The sequence below is a fragment of the Ctenopharyngodon idella genome, chromosome 7, assembly GCF_019924925.1.
Source record: "Ctenopharyngodon idella isolate HZGC_01 chromosome 7, HZGC01, whole genome shotgun sequence".
Lineage (NCBI taxonomy): Eukaryota > Metazoa > Chordata > Actinopteri > Cypriniformes > Xenocyprididae > Ctenopharyngodon > Ctenopharyngodon idella.
The window spans coordinates 45,098,089-45,113,816 of record NC_067226.1 but is presented as its reverse complement, the minus strand read 5'-3'; the positions used below and the strand labels follow the sequence as shown (position 1 = coordinate 45,113,816).

The following is a 15,728-nucleotide window of genomic DNA, read 5'->3' as shown; positions in this document are numbered from 1 at the left end:
AGCTTTTTCTTACCCCATTGGCAGATAATTTTGCTTGTTTTAAGCAAAAAAAAAACACTTCATTTTGAAGAAAACGAGAAAAAAATTCTTGTTATTTTACTTATCTAGTAAAAGCATCTGCATTTAAGAATTTTTAGATATTTAGACAAAAATTCTATATAAGAAAAGCTTTTTTTTTTGTCAAGTTTAGGCTTACAACCAGGGTTAGGTGCTTCTACATCAGTGTTATTCACCTATCATTTCCCTCTGATTTTAGGGATAACTTATGGGCAGGGTTAGGTTTAGGGGAAGGGATAGGGTTATGACTAAATTTTCAGACAGTAATGTTGTTCCAGGATCAACAAAAATTGATATATTGTTTTGGCTTCATATGGAAATATGGTACACAATTCACAAGTGTCCCACATTACCCTAATCCACCCTAACACTATCGCTAAAAAACTCCCAGAATGCACCTTTAAAGCTTGTATACTTTTCATGCTATAATGATAGTTTTCACTCAAGAGAATATAGTATTTTGCTGTTGCAAAACAAAAACCTTGTACCCTGTTCATGAAAGTGCCAGTTAGGCCTATATATGATATTCACCCATATATTCACCCAAAAATGAAAATGCTGTCATTAATTACCCTCATGTTGTTCCAAACCCGTAATACTTTTGTTCATCTTCGGAACACAAATTAGGATATTTTTAATGAAATCTGAGAGCTTTCTGTCCCTCCATTGACAGCCTACGCAACTACCACTTTCAAGCCCCAGAAAGATAGTAAAGACATCATTAAAGTGACTCAGTGGTTTAACCTCAGTTTTATGAAGCGACACAAGCGCTTTGTTTGTGCAAAACAACATAATTTACTACTTTATTTACAAAATATGAATCTACTACCTGCGTTCACGATGCGTGTTGACGCGAGAGCGGACGTTGCTGCATGAACACCGTTGGAGATTCATATTTTGTAAATAAAGTGGTAAATTATGTTTTTCTGTGCAAACAAAGCACTCGTATCTCTTCATAAAATTGAGGTTAAACCACTGGAGTCACATGGATTACTTTAATGATGTTTTTACTATCTTTCTGGAGGTTGAAAGTATTGTGTTAGGCCGTCAATGGAGGGACAGAAAGCTCTCAGATTTCATCAAAAACATCTTCATTTGTGTTCGAAAGATGAACGAAAGTCTTATTGGTTTTGAACGACATGAGGGCAAGCAATTAATGACAGAATTTTTTAATTTTTGGGAGAACTATCCCTTTAACACATGCTTTTGTTTCAATGAAAGCTGCAACAAGTTCTTACCCTGAAAACTGTTGAGAATGGTGAAAACATAGAGCGAAGTGAGACTCAACGGGCCATGGGTGGAGAAGGCCAGTACCCAGGGCACTCCCAGAACACAGCTGAGCCCGAGTAGAGACGCCCAGTCTTTCCATGCCCTCCTCTGATGGTCTTTAATCTGAAGAGCCTGTGATCTTAACTGACGCATCTTAACCAGCACCACCACCAGCATAGCCATGTTAAAGAGCAGCACCAGCCCGAGATAACCATTCACTGTAATGTAGCTTACTGTCTGTTTGGTCACCCAGCATCTAGATGATAAGAAGCCAATGAAAACACAGGCTTGAGAGATGATGGAGAAGTAAAACTGCAGTGTAATTTGAATAGATTGACCTTACAGAGGTGTGGCTGTTGAGTTGTCTTTATCCATGTGAAAGGAATATTTGCCATACGCTTTAGTCACACCGCATATCATCACTATAAACGTGGGAACACCTAAAGGAAAAGATTAAATGTGTATTATAAGATCTATTTACACATTCCCGTTTACACGTGGTGTTTTAATCTTTCTCTTTTGTCCACTTTTCACCACTTCTGTCCTGAATTCTTCAAGGGAAGGGTCTATGGGTGGGTAAATGTATGGGTTTTTTCATATCTTTTGATCTAATGAACGAAATAATCTCACACAATTTACATAAATCTTCCCCTCTACCATAATCAAACCTCATTTTCACTTGTGCAAATTCAAACATGATGCCTAAATATGCGTCATGCCATGACATCAAGCACTGAAAAGTTCTTACTCATTCGCAACTATTTTGGAGCTTGACAGCCACAGTCCTTTCAGTGTCATTATATGGAAAAGAGCAGCATGGGCATTCTGCTAACCATCTGTTTTTGTGTGCCACATAAGAAAGAGTCTTACAACATGACATGAGGGTTAATAACGTCTCAGGTTACATATGTAACCATGGTTCCCTGAGAAACAGGGAATGAGACTCTGCGTTTGAAATGCTATGGGGAACGTCACACGTGACCCAGTGTCTGAAAGCCAACTATCCAACAACTCCAATCCCTATTGGCCGGCGACAGCCTATGACGTAATATGGCACGACCCGGAAGTATAAAAGGAGCGCCTGGAGAAACAGTCAGTATCTATTGTCTTGAGGGACTGTTCTGTAGGCAGGCAGCCCGAAGCAATGCAGGGAAACGCAGAGTCTTGTTTCCTGTTTCTCAGGGAACCATGGTTACATACGTAACCTGAGACGTTCCCTTTCGAAAGGGAACTCGCTCTGCATTTGAAACGCTATATGGAACGATATACCCATGCCGCCATGCTTAAGGAGAGTGCATGCCAAAAAATATGGCTGACAAATGTCGAGCAGTTTCGAAGGAAATGCTTAGCAACTCACCCTCGGGTCACACCAGGCTGTCAGTGATAGCATTCCCTACGGCCAACAGCCCAAGCTGAGCCTCAAAGAGGCCTTCTGTAGAAAGCCTACTAAGGCCGCTCAAGGGAATGTGGCCAGGGAACCAAAAAGAGCCCCGGCCAGTCACTAGAGGGGAACGAAGTCACCCCCAATGCCACCAGGGAGGCCGACCTGATCTGATGCAGGACAAACTTAGTCTTGGCCAACCCTGTCTGAATACAGAATCTCCATAACGCATTCTTCAGAGAAGAGAGCAGGTAAGAGCGACTGCAAGAAGGGCAGTAAGCAACTCAAACCCACGTGTAGAGACGGGCATCCTGGAGAGCAGAACTCAGCTGAGTGCTATGAACCCTCGTATTGAGGGGAGTATAATCCGCTCATCCTAGGATCTACTCAGCGCTTGATTATTTGCACTGAGGAGGCTGTGCGCTAAAGAACGCTGATACAGGGGAGCACAAACCAGCCTGGGGCTGATCCTCAATGGGAGGCCTCAAGGAAGCCTTCACCAATGATCAGCTTAGGGAGCTACTATTACACAGACAACCCTAGCAGGGAAGTACAAAGCTCGACCTAACAGGTAGACCATACTGTGGGCACATAACCATGGGGGCCAGAAAGGGCCTACATCATGATAGTAGTTCTATGTGGAGTACGACTCACATAAGCTAGAGTACTTTGTCACAATATTAGGAGATTCAATGGTGGCCTACGAAGGCCACCTTGAACCCCTATCTTGCTGGAAGCAAGAAACATGACTTCAGTATACAGCAAAATGAGTCTGTGAAGTGCCCACATAACAGTCCACCTAACACAATCCAACAAGCAGTGTACTCGGTAAAAGAACTTTTTTACTCTTTAAAGCAAGAGGAGTACAACATACGCCATCATGCACTAAGGAAGGCCCCAAAGATGGGCCTATGACCTCAGCAGACACGTGGCGTCAGCTCGTGGCAGTGTTTCAAGCACCAGGAAGGATAAATAACTGAACCATAAGGAGGTTAAATTATCACCTGGGGCACTGGCCAACCAGAAATGTACTCAACAAAACACTTGTAACTCTCTCAGCGAGAGGAGTACACTATTACATAAACCAGTATGTTCAAAAGGTGGCCCAGATGGCATCAGTGGCATCAGCAAGTGGCAACCATAACCACACCAACCATCAGGCCATGCATTCAATGATTTAGTTTCTAAAAGGAAATGCATATTACACCACATACTCCACGAGAGGCCTGCTTAAGGCCTACTCAACAGAGGTGGGGTGTGGCCGATGGTGGTATTGGATTCACAAGCATCCTGCCAGCATGTCAGCTAAAAAGGAGGCCTTATAGGGCCTCCAAGTTCAGCAACAAGTGGCGTTCAGCCCGTTTGTCCATATAAACACAAACTGTGCCAACATGTAAACTAAAAAGGAGGCCTTATTAGGGCCTACCCTAGTAAACACATGGCATCAGCCAGTCCAAGACCATACGAACCAACAGGCCATGCATTCAGTGAAAAACCTTTCACGCATAATACTGAGAGAAGGAATGCATATTACGCCATCATACTCCACGAGAGGCCTGCTTAAGGCCTACTCAACAGAGGTGGGGCGTGGCCGATGGTGGTATGGGTTCTTGGATTCCCAGACATCCTACCAGCAAGTCAGCTAAAAAGGAGGCCTTGTGGGGCCTACAATCTCAGCAACAAGTGGCATTCAGCCTGTTTGCAGAATAAAACACAAACTGTGCCAACATGTGAACTAGAAAGGAGGCCTGTTGGGGCCTACCGTTCCAATGACACGTGGCTTCAGCTCGTGAAATAAAGGGAACCAAGCTACAGGAGACCAGCTCTAACCCAACAATAGCTGTGGGAAGCTAACTGCAACCTGAGCTAGGCTACACATTCCAACAGGCAATGTACCCTAAATCATATGTGACTAAAGGGAACCAAACAATGCCAACTAAGGGAGGCCTATATGGCCTACTACCTCAAACGGACACGTAGCAAAAGCCTGTAGCAGTGTAAACTATGTGAGTAAACTATGATCAACTAACAGCACTTGTTAGAAATACAATTGCTAGAAGGAGGCTAATTAACCATAAGAGCCTACAATCAAAGTTATATGCAATATAGCTGTTAACAAGATCACAAAAGGGAGCTAACAGAAACCAGCTTTTCTCAAAAAGTGGTTCTATACTACCCTGAGTATGCAATCCAACAGGTGATGCACTCAGTGACACAAATAAACCTCAACTGGGGAATATAATAGTCACCAATCTCTCCAATAAAGGCTAACATCAAAAAGCCTGCTATTATGAGAACAGGTGCTAACCTGTGGCTGTAAGCTGTAAGCTCACATACAAATGTAGGGCAAAAGTCTAGAACTCAAAGCAAACGTAATGCTTTGACATACATGCTGTTTCCAATGAGGATAAACATTTTCTCCACACAGATTCTCAAATCTGTACTAAGCCCTAGAGGACGAAGGCTAAAAGCTAGCACCATCAACTCAAACTTGATTAAGAAAATCAAGTGGCTCAGAGGAAAAAACATTTTCCATAGCATGAAAAGTTCTAGAAGTGGGGCCTAGCATACACCTGCATAACTTATCTACGCAAAGATAAGGGCCTACCACCTGAGAAAAACAGCATCAGGGAGTCTAAACCTCATCAATTGCATTCCTACATAAAATATATATACACATGTATATAAATAAACATACATATATATAGGAGGTGAAAGAAGAAGAGGAGAGGGTAGATATAAATCGCCCTTGCAGCTGGGGGATTGATTACAAACGCAGAAGTGTTTACAATCGATCACCCATCTCACCCTCGCTTCTTCCTCCTCCCGTCTGTCTGGGCTCAGATACAAATCTGAACAGCTAGGGGTTTTTCCATGCCCTCCCGATCTCAAACGCGGAGATCCGGAGGGAATGAAAAGCTTATGGGAGCTGCAGCGTTCATGGACAGAAAGGAACTGCTAGTCGAGCCGTCTGCACACGACCCCTTTCTTAACGCACTCTCACGGCAGCTGCAGCCTGCCGAAAAGCGCGTCCCAAAAACACCAGCAGCTCCGCATCCACAGCAGCCAGAGGAGCACTCGCTGCCGGACGCGATGACGTCAAATACGGACGTCATCGTCATCCAACAATTCATCCTCGTCAGCCCCGGGGGAGCTGAGAGAGAATACAACTCTCTCAAACTTCCCAACGAGCTCACCTGCGAGCCCTATGATTGCAGCCGCCATTTTGCCTCAGCACAAACAGGGCCAGAATCACCAGGCACAGATGCGGACACGTCTTCCCTCGAGAAGAGTGCCGAACGAGAACGGAGCGTCCCAATAGGAAGACGCTCACAGTAAATAACAGACAAACACACAGACAGCGCCCTCAAGCACTGTCTATGCGTGCTCCTCTCCAGACAGAAAACGCCCAGAAATGTGTATATCAAGTGTCAAAACCTGGGACACGGATGAACACATTCTCTTGAACATTTGTAAGGCATATTATAGAATCCCTTACCGGAGTCGATGTAGTCGTGATCAGACAGAACAGACCCGAAAGACGAAAAGATACTGGCTGTGTCTGAAATCGCCCCCTATACCCTTAAATAGGGCACTATTTGAGGGGACAGCCATTTGTAGTGGTGTCCGAAACCATAGTGGACGATGTTGAGTGCACTCCCACAATGCACCGCAACAACCGATGCACGCTCAACGGCTAGAGAATACCCATAATGCACTGTGAGAGTCGCGTGCTGAATGAATTCCCGTGTCGCGCCAGGAGATGTTGCCCGCAGCTGAATCAATCATCCATTCATTTTCCAAACCGTGCTGGTCCAGCATTATCATACAGGTATAAATTCCTTTTTATTTAATCATTAAATCGTTTAAAAGGTTTGAACATGTTTCAAACTGTTTCTCCAGGCGCTCCTTTTATACTTCCGGGTCACGCCATATTACGTCATAGGCTGTCGCCGGCCAATAGGGATTAGAGTTGTTGGATAGTTGGCTTTCAGACACCGGGTCACGTGTGACGTTCCCCATAGCGTTTCAAACGCAGAGCAAGTTCCCTTTCGAAAGGGAACTGTTTTGGGTGAACTAACCCTACATCTTCTAGTGAACATTTGTCTTTTTGAGAATGAGAGCCCAGGATGAAATGTTTGACCGAGTTTGAAGCTCAAAAAAAGTGCATCCATCCATCCATCCATCATAAACGTGTACTCCACACGACTCCGGGGGTTAATAAAGGCCTTCTGAAATAAAGCGATGCATTTGTGTAAGAAAAATATCCATATTTATACTTTATACAAGTTATAAAGTAAAATATCTAGCTTCTGATGGACCATACGGAAAAAGCGTAACTGTCGTCACGTCAGTAAGCTTGTTTCATAAACTGAATAGGGAAGGTGTAGGACAGCGTAAGCATTTTGAACTGCGAGAAGCGTTACAATTTCGTCCTAAGTTGAATACAGAAGGCGGCCTGGGGAAGCTAGATATTTTACTCTATAGCGTGTTAAATATGGATATTTTTCTTACACAAACACATCGCTTCACTTCAGAAGGCCTTTATTAACCCCCGGAGCCGTGTGGAGTATGTTTATGATGGATAGATGCGCTTATTTGAGCTTTATACTTGTTGATCCCATTCACTGCCATTATAAAATTTGGATGCGTCAGGATATTTATTAATATAACTCCGATTGTGTTCATCAGAAAGAAGAGAGTCGTATACAACTAGGATGGCTTGAGGGTGAGTAAATCATGGGGTAATTTTCATTTTAAAGTGAACTAATCCTTTAATTAATCATTTAAAATGTAATCAAAATCAAATATAATTCTACTGTACGATAGTCTCAAATAAAATGGAGTAATGCTTTTGAAGTGATGCTCAGAGCAGCTTTGGAGATGAAGCAATTGATTAAGTGTACAGCCCTACTTTTGTTTCATTCATCCAAAATTTGCCAAATTCTGTGACATTCCATGTTATACAGTAAATTCCATTTTTATGACTGAATTCTGAGATTCCGTCCACTGTGTCGCGGAACTCACAGGGCCCATGAGTAATGTGGGAATAGTGTATATTGACTTCAGAATGTGAATTTGAACTCACCCCATCCCACAAGACTTAGTTTAAGCAGGTATCTCTTGATGTAGATGTTGAAGACCCGCACCAGCAGCAGGTACAGGTGGAAGCCCTCAACGGCTGTCCAAGTGAAGGTGGCTAAAAGGCACCAGTGCAGGAAAAGTCCTAGACCCTGACACACTGAGTCAATGAGGCTCTGCCCCGAAAACCACACGCTGCACAAGAACGAGATGTGCAGCAAGAATAAGGAACCTGAGAGCTGTACGTGAATAAAGACTGCATGCTCACATTGCTTCTTCCTGTTGGGAGGATGGTGAGAGACGTTATCTACCTATATCTGTACCACAGAACATCTCATTCTGAAACTGTCTAGATTATCTGATTTAATAATAAGCTTACCGTTTGCACAGAAACATGACAATCATAAGGGCTGTAAATGCTATTGAAAGGGCAGAGCCGACGTATGAAATGTAGTTGAGATGGACAATATGGAACTCTTCAGGAATTTGAGGACTCTTTCAGAAGGACAAAAGAGTTCATTCAAATGAGTCATAAACAGACATAAACATAATGAGTCATAAACATAAACAGAAAGTTTAATCTTTTAAAACCAAAAAAGGACACAAATGCACTTACAATGAGCACTGCAAAAAAGCTCAGATGATTACAACTGCACACAAAGTCTCCGTTGTCAACGCTAGTCTTACAGCCATTTGTACTCCAGTTACCTGACAGACACACACACACATTGCATGTATTCTAAGTCAGTGCAAAAACATCTATTCAAATGAGAACTGTCTGTAAATATCGACATTACTTTTTTACTCCCATAATGACAAAATACAGTATATAGGTCGTTCTCAGGAAACAGTGAGGTTGCAGACAGATGCTACAGATTTTATCATCTTGTCATACCACCATCAACCTCAGGCTAACACAAGTGAAACATCTCTATTTAGGGCTGCCTCCTAATAGACAATCAAAAGTTAGTTGGCGAGAGGAGGCTCGTTCCACACCCTTAAGACCTTCGTTCATCTTCAGAACACAAATTAAGATATTTTTGATGAAATCCGAGAGGTATATGACTCGTCCATTGACAGCAATATAATCAACACTTTCAAGGTCCAGAAAGGTACTAAAGACATCGTTAAAATAGTCGCCATGACTACAGTGGTTCAACCTTAATGATATGAAGCGACAAAAATACTTTTTGTGCACAAAAACAAAACAAAAATAACACAGCCTTCACTGTGCTTACTGCGTCACCTGCGTGAGAATGACAAGGAGATTGATGAATAAAGTCATTATTTTTATTTGTTTGTTTGTGCACAAAAACTATTCTCATCGCTTCAAAGTTAAGGTTGAGCCACTGCAGTCACATTGACAGTTTTAACGATATCTTTAGTACCTTTCTGGACCTTGAAAGTGTTGATTATATTGCTGTCAATGGACAAGTCATATACCTCTCGGATTTCATCAAAAATATCTTAATTTATTTTCTGAAGATGAACGAAGGTCTTACGAGTGTGGAACGACATGTGGGTGAGTAATTAATGACAGAAATTTCATTTTTGGGTGAACTAACCCTTTAAGTGTTTGTGTGAAGTGTGGATGCATGACATTTTTACTTAACCTTATGTTAAACGTAAGAGTGTGTAACTTGAATTTGTAACTTGGATGTGTGAGTGTAACTGGTTAAAAAGAGAAAATATATATATTTTTCTTTTTTTTCTGTAGTGAAATCTCAAAAACATTATTTATTTTCGCAGGTTGTTTTTTTTTTAGTCCGCGGGTTAAAGCGCCCCCCCCCCCCAACATGATTTTTACCTCTTTTTACTGGGGGACCCCCTCCCCTACCGGACCCCGGAACGAGATTTTTACAAGGGGACCCCCAGAACACGATTGGGATACTTTTGGCTGTGATCGGGCTAGTTTTGAGTAGCAATTGGGCTGGTTTTGTTATGCAGACCTGGGAATCCTGGCCTCAGACCACAAATTGACACTGACGAAGCAGGACGCACATGTTCTCTTCTTACTCTTCCCAACCATAACATGGGAAGAGGTTAGCACAATGGATATTCCTCTGATGAAGTGTCCCATGTTTTTCCAGAGCCAATAAATGGAGGTGAACTTATCCTGAAATTTCTTATTGGCAGAATCGGATCTGATACATAAAACTGGTGCCGTGACCCGGATGGGAGTGAGGTTTAGGGGGGTGAGTGTGAGACCAGCTGGTAAGAGCTGTGCGTGTAAACCTCACTCCCCTGGCTTCAAGAGGTGCACTAGCGACTGACGCTACAGGCTGTGGTCTTTTACAAGCGTGCGCACTAACAAGCCATGTCATAAACCGCTTGTTACGGTGTGAGCAGAACTAGACAGAAAGCCTCAATATTATGGTTTAGTATAATAATGAGCCTCCAGTATACAGTTATTAAATTAATTACATAAAGCTGCGACTAGTCAACTTATGGCTTTAAAGAATGACTACCAGTTGACTAGGAAAATCATTCGTCAGGGTCAGCTCTACATAAACTTTGACTATATGGATAAGCAGGCTTGGTTAACCTTATTACTCAAAAAAACAACAACACTTTCGACAGTGGTTGAATGTGGCAGACTATGCCCTTCCTTTTCTGGCAAAAACCCTCAAGACTTGAGCTTTGTTCCATCAACTGTCTGCTATTCTCTCACAGAACAACTTACTTGATCTTCAATCTTGTAACATTCAACCCTAAAGCATTTTGAATGTAACAGGGTTGACATCAAACAAGAAAGTTTAGGTTTTTTATTAGTATTTTAATGTGTGATTTAATATAAGCCACAACAAACTCAGTGATCCTACCAGAGTTGAAATATGTAAATTAATTCTAAATTTACTGCGACATGGTTGAAATAATGTAGCGCATTTAGGTTAGGCTTAAAGTTAGTAACCATAAATTACTATTCGTACCAGACCACATTTTGTGGACAGGTGTAATAGTTTAACAACCCATATTTGTTGACACTAATGTACGGGGCTGCATCCGCCCTGTTACTTTGAGCCTGAGGTGGGAAAAATTAATTTCTTGAAAGTTTATCTGTAACAATTTCAAATGAAATACACACACAAATCGCACTGCTTCTGAGACTGACCTAGAGAGGTTTCATGCTTCATTTAATCTAATAATTAATTTTTCGCTCTGAAGATGATGTGAAAGTCATACTGACCTCTGCCGTTTTTATCGAGACGCCAGTAGACACAAATTCCACTTTCATTCTGCAATAATGAAGTTGCACTTTTACAGAAGTGAAAAATTGGCAGTTGATAAATAACAGCCACAAGGCCAAGCTGTATTTTTACAATTAAATTATGGTGTGATGTGAAAGCATCTCACCTGATTGGTATTCCTGAATCTGAGCTGAACAGGCTGAGAAAGGTTTTGAACTTCATTTGCACCAAGCCAAACTCCCAACACGCTTTGCCCGTGCAATATTGGGTCTGACTCTTTTGGGTCATTTCCCTTCTGTCAACGCCACAATGACAAAATGATCCGAAGAAGAAGCCACAGTGTTATGAAATGCAGATGTACTCCAGAGAAGATAAACTCACATTTAATTTGACAAATAAACAATGCTTTGAAGGACAGACAAAGTACCTCGGTGTCTGAACTGCTGTTGACTCTGAAGAGGGTCTCATTGAGAAGAGACACAATCAAGAACAAATCCCCCTGCCCATTTCTGCTCTTGAGTATTGCTTCGTCAGAGATGTTGATTATATATCCTTTTTCTGTATCCAGTGCATGATCTAATTGATCTTTCTGTAACAAAAATGTGTCTGACACTTTAAGTTCAACTTCTGTTTCTTGTTTTATGACGCTGGACTATACAGGGTGATTGTTCCCATTCAGTCGGTCACGTTCGACGTACGTCGGACAGACCGACGAATAGGAATCTCGCTAGAGAGGCCAATCTACTTCGAGTGTAACTACAACGAGCCAATGCACATTGGCATGCAATCATATGCATCAGCTGCTCGCCTCGCAGCGCGGGTATATAACGAGCAGCAGGTGCGTTGCATCTTCAGCTTTTCGCTTCGGAGCCGAACGGTGTTGTTCCTGTTCTCTGCAAGCAAGTGTCTGCTAGAAGACGAGTCAAGCTTTTTGGTTGAACTTCTCTTTTTTTTTCGAGTGCGGGCGAACAGCACAGCAGCGGGGTCGAAGTCCTCTCTTTATTTTCTGTTTTTTGTTTCGTTTGCCGTTATAGAGCAAATAGCTGTTTTGACAGCGTCAGAAGGCTGTTCTCACGGCCGGTACGGTGCGCTTCGAGCGCTGAAAGCCGTTTTTACGGCTGGTAAGAGTGAGCGCCTTCAAAGAGAGAAAGAGCACACGACAGGCTGCACACAATCCCTGTCTGTGTTGCGGCGGCCGTTCCCCTGCGTGCTTCAGCACTCTAAAAGAGTAAAGTCCCTAAAAGAGCTTACACAAATAGAGCTTGCGTCTTTTTAAAGATGACATTCTATTTGTGTGTTTCTGGATGCGGTTGTTTCCTGTCCTCACTGACGGCCACGATCACTGTTTCACATGTCTGGGCGCGTGCTGAAACGATGTTCGTGGGTGGTTCATGTTTTCGTATGAGAACATGATCACGTCGACACGCCGGTCGTGACTCTTCTTTCTCCGGGAAGCTTGAGTCCCCTCTGTTGTTGGCCAGCTGCCGCTTGTGTGTAAAAGCACAGCCGCGGGTCTGCCCGACACTCTGGGAGACCGCGGAGATCAGCGAGAGCAAACCTCTCGCTCCTCTGCGTGTCGTGTGCCGTCGAGCTGTCTGGCTGCAGCGCGGGTTGTCACGGCAACCCAGCGCTCGCTCGGCGCTCTAGATGCGCGGTCTCCTTGCCTAATCTCCATTGTAGCGCCCTCTCTGGTGCACCAGAAGAGGTCTACTTTGGTGAAATGGCTTGGGTGTCTTGAGGTTGAGGGGTTCCTTCGGGGAACCAACCCCCTAGGGCCCCTCCCTCTAGCGCATTACATGCTGTGCAGCTTCTGGATTGGATTGCTGGTCCTCTTCATAGGGGAACCTAGCATTCCATTTAGGGCTCCAGCTGAGGGTCAGATGTCGATTGCAGCATCGGAGAGAGGGCTGTTATGCTCTGGAAATGAGGGTGACGCTGCCCACTGTAATGGTGTGTGCTGATGCTGACTCAGATTCAGAGTTTACAGCCATGCTTTCCTGGGTGTTCCGGATGTGCATGAAAAACTTGGCAGTATGGAGCTATATTGGTGCCATAAATATGGAATGCCAAAAGTGCCAAAATCTGCATAAGTTTTTACTCTCTCACTACCCTTATGGGTGGGGTGGCTGTTCACAGACCACACCCACCCTGCATGTGAGGCCAAGGCACTCTTTATGCATGAGGGTAGTTCTGAGCCGGGGTTGAGCTGCGCTTGTTGACTGACCGTGATCAAAGTCACGGCGCAGGCCTTCGGCCAGACGATGTCCACCTCAGTGGTCCAGAAGCGCCCCCCTGGCTTACCTTGCTGAGGTGCAAGAGGTCGTCAAGCTAAACGCTTTCTCGACACTCCCATCTCACAAGGTGGCCTTTTCGGTGACACTGTCGGGGACTGAGCCCAGCAGTTCTCCTCAGTTAGTGGCAGACCGGGGAGCCTCCCCCGACAAACCATTGAGTTCCTCGTGGGCCCTCAGTCTGCTCGTCGCCAAGGGTGTCGTCCCCTGCAGAATAAAAAAAAAAAAAAAAAAACTCCGGCCCAGTCTGCTCTACTGTGTCCGCTGCAGGAAGATGACACCTCCCGTCTCTGCTACTGTTTAAGTGGTTAGTGAAAAATCACCCCTGAGACGGGTGACCCAGAGACGGGTGGGGCTGCTCTCCCCCCCCGGAGGAGGGCCGGGTGGTAAATCCTGTTGGTTGGGTTTCTGTTCTCCCGCTGGTCCAACAGCCAGCGGTACCCAAATTTTCAAAAAGAGAGCAGTTCCTCCATCTCTGGGTCTGAAGAGGGCTCGGAGAGCAGTGGGAGGAGAAAAACCTCACCACCCTCATCCCCCTCTTCCTTCGCCAGAGGGCAGCAGCGTGCAGTCGAGAAGGCAGCAAAGCCTCTCCTGCGCCCCCTGCCCAACCGTGGAACCAGGTAGGTGTTGCACAGCACACTCTGACCCCGCTTCGGGCCGCCTCGCAGAGAGAGCCTCCCGAGCTGCGTCCCTGTGTTCCACCTCGCTGCCTCACTGCGGGTACGCCTGCGGTCCCTTTGATCCCGCCTGTACGGTCTCTGTGAGCCTGGTTAGCGCTCCCCAGTCCGTCTCGCTGGCTCATTCGGACCATCGGGCTCGGCTATGCGATTCAGTTCGCCCGGCGTCCCCCCAAGTTCAGGGGTGTCCACCTCACTGCAGTGAAGGCTGTCGATGCCCGTGTCTTGCGTGCGGAGATCGCGGTCCTACTGGCGAAGGACGCGATAGAGCCGGTCCCTCCAGCCGATATGAGGTCAGGGTTCTACAGTCCCTACTTCATTGTACCCAAGAAAAGCGGTGGGTTACGACTGATCCTGGATCTGTGAGTTTTGAATCGGAGCCTTCACAAGCTACCGTTCAAAATGCTCACGCAGAAATGCATTTTCGAGTGCATCCGTCCCCAGGATTGGTTTGCAGCAATCGACCTGAAGGACGTGTACTTTCATGTTCGATTCTTCCGCGACACAGGCCATTCCTGCGTTTTTGCGTTCGAAGGTCAAGCATATCAGTACAGAGTCTTACCCTTCGGGCTGGCCCTGTCTCCCCGCGTCTTCACGAAGGTCGTGGAGGGAGCCCTTGTTCCCATGAGAGAACAGGGTGTTCGCATCCTTAACTATCTCGACGACTGGCTCATTCTGGCACAGTCCCGGGATCAGTGGTGCGAACACAGGGATTTGGTGCTCAGACACCTCAGCCAGTTGGGTCTTCAGGTCAACTGGGAAAAGAGCAAACTCGCCCCGGTGCAGAGGATCTCTTTTCTCGGTATGGAGTTGGATTCGGTCGAACAGATAGCACGCCTCACAGAGGAACGTGCTCAGTCGGTGTTGAACTGCCTGAATACGTTCAACGGCAGGACAGCGGTTCCACTGAAATTTTTTCAGAGGCTCCTGGGGCATATGGCAGCCGCAGCGGCAGTAACCCCGCTCGGTCTGCTTCATATGAGACCGCTTCAACACTGGCTCCACGGCCGGATCCCGAGATGGGCGTGGCAACGCGGCACGTTCCGGGTGGCAATCACTCAGGAGTGCCGCCAAACCTTCAGCCCGTGGTCGGACCCCTTGTTTCTTCGGGCTGGAGTACCCCTAGAGCAGGTGTCCCGGCATGCTGTGGTATTCACGGATGCCTCTGCCACAGGCTGGGGTGCCACGTATAACGGGCATGCAGTGTCAGGGGTTGGACGGGCCCCCATCTGCATTGGCACATCAACTGCCTCGAGTTGCTAGCGGTACGCCTTGCCCTGAGCCGCCTCAAAGGGCCGCTACGGGGCAAGCATGTACTGGTCCGGACGGACAACACTGCGACCGTTGCGTACATCAACCGTCAAGGTGGTCTACGCTCCCGTCGCATGTCGCAACTCGCCCGCCATCTCCTCCTCTGGAGTCAGAAGCATCTGAGGTCGCTTCGTGCCATTCATATTCCCGGTGTGCTCAACCGTGTGGCCCACGAGCTATCACGAGCTGCGCGGCCAGGAGAGTGGCGACTCCACCCCCAGGTGGTCCAGCTGATTTGGAGAGAGTTCGGAGAGGCTCAGGTAGACCTGTTTGCCTCACCAGAAACCTCCCATTGCCAGTTGTTTTACTCCCTGTCCGGGGAACACTCGGAACAGACGCACTGGCGCTCAGCTGGCCCCGGGGCCTTCGCAAATATGCGTTTCCCCCAGTGAGCCTACTTGCACAGACCCTGTGCAAAGTCAGGGAGGACGAGGAGCAGGTTCTGCTAGTTGCGCCCTATTGGCCCAACCGG

General features: G+C 45.8%; 1 protein-coding gene across 2 annotated transcripts in view; it reads right to left on the bottom strand.

Annotated features, from left to right (window-relative positions):
• adgrg3 (adhesion G protein-coupled receptor G3) overlaps positions 1 to 15,728 on the bottom strand; it is a 28,317-nt gene that overhangs the window by 8,372 nt on the left and 4,217 nt on the right. Inside the window, exons 4-11 of one of the 2 annotated variants that reach the window (XM_051900156.1) lie at positions 11,405 to 11,566; positions 11,144 to 11,272; positions 10,977 to 11,025; positions 8,406 to 8,497; positions 8,169 to 8,284; positions 7,797 to 8,068; positions 1,670 to 1,766; positions 1,296 to 1,582 (exon numbers count right to left, since the gene is read on the bottom strand). In XM_051900156.1, coding sequence (XP_051756116.1) covers positions 1,296 to 1,582; positions 1,670 to 1,766; positions 7,797 to 8,068; positions 8,169 to 8,284; positions 8,406 to 8,497; positions 10,977 to 11,025; positions 11,144 to 11,272; positions 11,405 to 11,566 — 1,204 coding nt within the window. The remainder of the gene's footprint in view (positions 1 to 1,295; positions 1,583 to 1,669; positions 1,767 to 7,796; positions 8,069 to 8,168; positions 8,285 to 8,405; positions 8,498 to 10,976; positions 11,026 to 11,143; positions 11,273 to 11,404; positions 11,567 to 15,728) is intronic. The other variant, XM_051900157.1, reaches the window with a different exon arrangement.